Source organism: Tupaia chinensis, unplaced genomic scaffold (assembly GCF_000334495.1).
Source record: "Tupaia chinensis unplaced genomic scaffold, TupChi_1.0 Scaffold000159_1, whole genome shotgun sequence".
NCBI lineage: Eukaryota > Metazoa > Chordata > Mammalia > Scandentia > Tupaiidae > Tupaia > Tupaia belangeri.
Window position 1 is genome coordinate 8,652,383 of NW_006159630.1, and position 1,744 is coordinate 8,654,126.

Sequence of the window (1,744 nt, forward strand, 5' to 3'; positions counted from 1 at the left end):
GGTAGGGGTGAGGAGGGTTAAGCGGGGGGAGAACACGCAGACAGACCAGGCTAGACTCTCGGGGAGCTTCCAGTCCAGGAGAAGCAGCTCCCTAGCTTGGGCTGAGCGTCGTCCGTCCCACCCGTGCAGAATGAGAGCTGGGTCCTGAGGTCCCCCAGCCCCTCCACCTCTCCCTCTGACCTCAGCAGCCTTTCCCCGGGGCTGCAGGCAGGACGCTCAGAAGGAGGGGGGGAGGAAACCAGGCTCTGCCAGGCCATGGGGCTGCCCAGCTGTGCACACCGGTCTCTGGCCTCCTATGTCTGCCTGCCAGCTCTCCTGGGCCCCCGAGGGAGTTGGTGCGACATGGCCTCCCGGTACCCCTCCCAGCAGACGTCCCCCTCTCATGTGCTGGCCTGTTCCCTGGCCCATAAGCTCATGGATGCCCTGCCAGGCTATAAGGACACAGAGCTCCATGCCCCGTGGGAATGGGCATGGGGGTGACAGCACCCTGGGACAGCACTTTGGGGGCAGGAGAGCCCAGAGGACGGGCAGAGCACCCCCAGGGAGAACAGGCTCGGGACCCCTGTGGACAGACTGCTGGCTCATTCCCTAGCTGTGGAAAGCACCTCCTCTGCTGTTCTGGTCCCACGGCCGGCTCCAGGCTGACACGACTTCTTACCTGCAGAACCCCGGGGGAGCCCTGTCCTCCCTCACTCTCTCCATGGCAGAGGCCCAAGGTTCCCTGGGCCCTAAGCCTCCCCTCCCTATAACGTAAAGCAAATGCAGTTGGGGTAGGGGGTTCAGGCACGAGGTAGGGGAGGCATCGCTATTGCCGGCCAAGGGAGATATTGGGGCCCTTTGGCCCCCCTCAGGCCATCCCCCTCCCTTCCACGAGCCCTTCCTGCCATCACTGCCCTCATTCCACCTACTGCCCCCGCAAGGAACGCATTCAGGACTTACCTCCTGAGAGGCCCTCTCAGGGCCCTAGGAAACCAAGGCTCCGGAGGTGTGTGCACTGGTCAGCCACCATCTCATAAGCTCTGGGCTGGAACTAGAAGGCCAGGCCCCCTGACTCTATGGGGCTTTTCCAGCATCATCCCAAATACATTCCCTCTCCTGCCCTGGGGCTTGGGGTAGGCAGGGTGCGAGTGACCAGAAGAGACAGCAGGCTGGTTCGGGGCACACTCCTCAGTGCTTGCACTTGCGGGGTTTCCCAGGGCCCCTTGATCTGGGGCTGGTGGGGGTCGGGCGACCATTCTGGGTTCCCATGGGGTACCGTATCTGCAGGTGCCCCCGGACCGCCAGGCGTGCCCATCATCGTGCGGTACAGCTCGGCCATCGCCATCCACTGGTCCAGCGGAGACCCCGGCAAAGGGCCCATCACCCGTTATGTCATCGAGGCCAGGCCTTCAGGTGCGTCCCCATCCCAGGCTGGGGCCCTTCTCCTCTGGGTCAAGACCCAGCCTACTTCCTCCCTCCCTCCTGTTTCCATGTGGGGCACCCTGTCCTCCATCTGAGAAGGTGCTCGTGCCACGCGGGGAAAGGCTGGGTATAAAGCTGGAGGTGGCCCTGTTAGGGGTGGCAGAGCGAGCTGGACTCTTGCTTACGGGACACCCCAGAAAGCGCCTCTTAATGCCAGGTGAGAACCAACTTGGGTGGAGGGTCATTCTAGAAGCCAGAGGAGCAAAGAGCTTGGCCCATGCTGGGTGACACCACATCCTCCACCGTCTCCCTGACCCATGGCTGCCGTGTAGGGGGGGAGGCC

At 63.4% G+C, this 1,744-nt stretch overlaps 1 protein-coding gene across 1 annotated transcript in view; it reads left to right on the top strand.

Moving 5' to 3' along the window:
• SDK2 (sidekick cell adhesion molecule 2) overlaps nucleotides 1-1,744 on the top strand; it is a 131,090-nt gene that overhangs the window by 104,237 nt on the left and 25,109 nt on the right. The window contains 1 exon segment of the mRNA XM_027770819.1: nucleotides 1,267-1,392. Coding sequence (XP_027626620.1) covers nucleotides 1,267-1,392 — 126 coding nt within the window.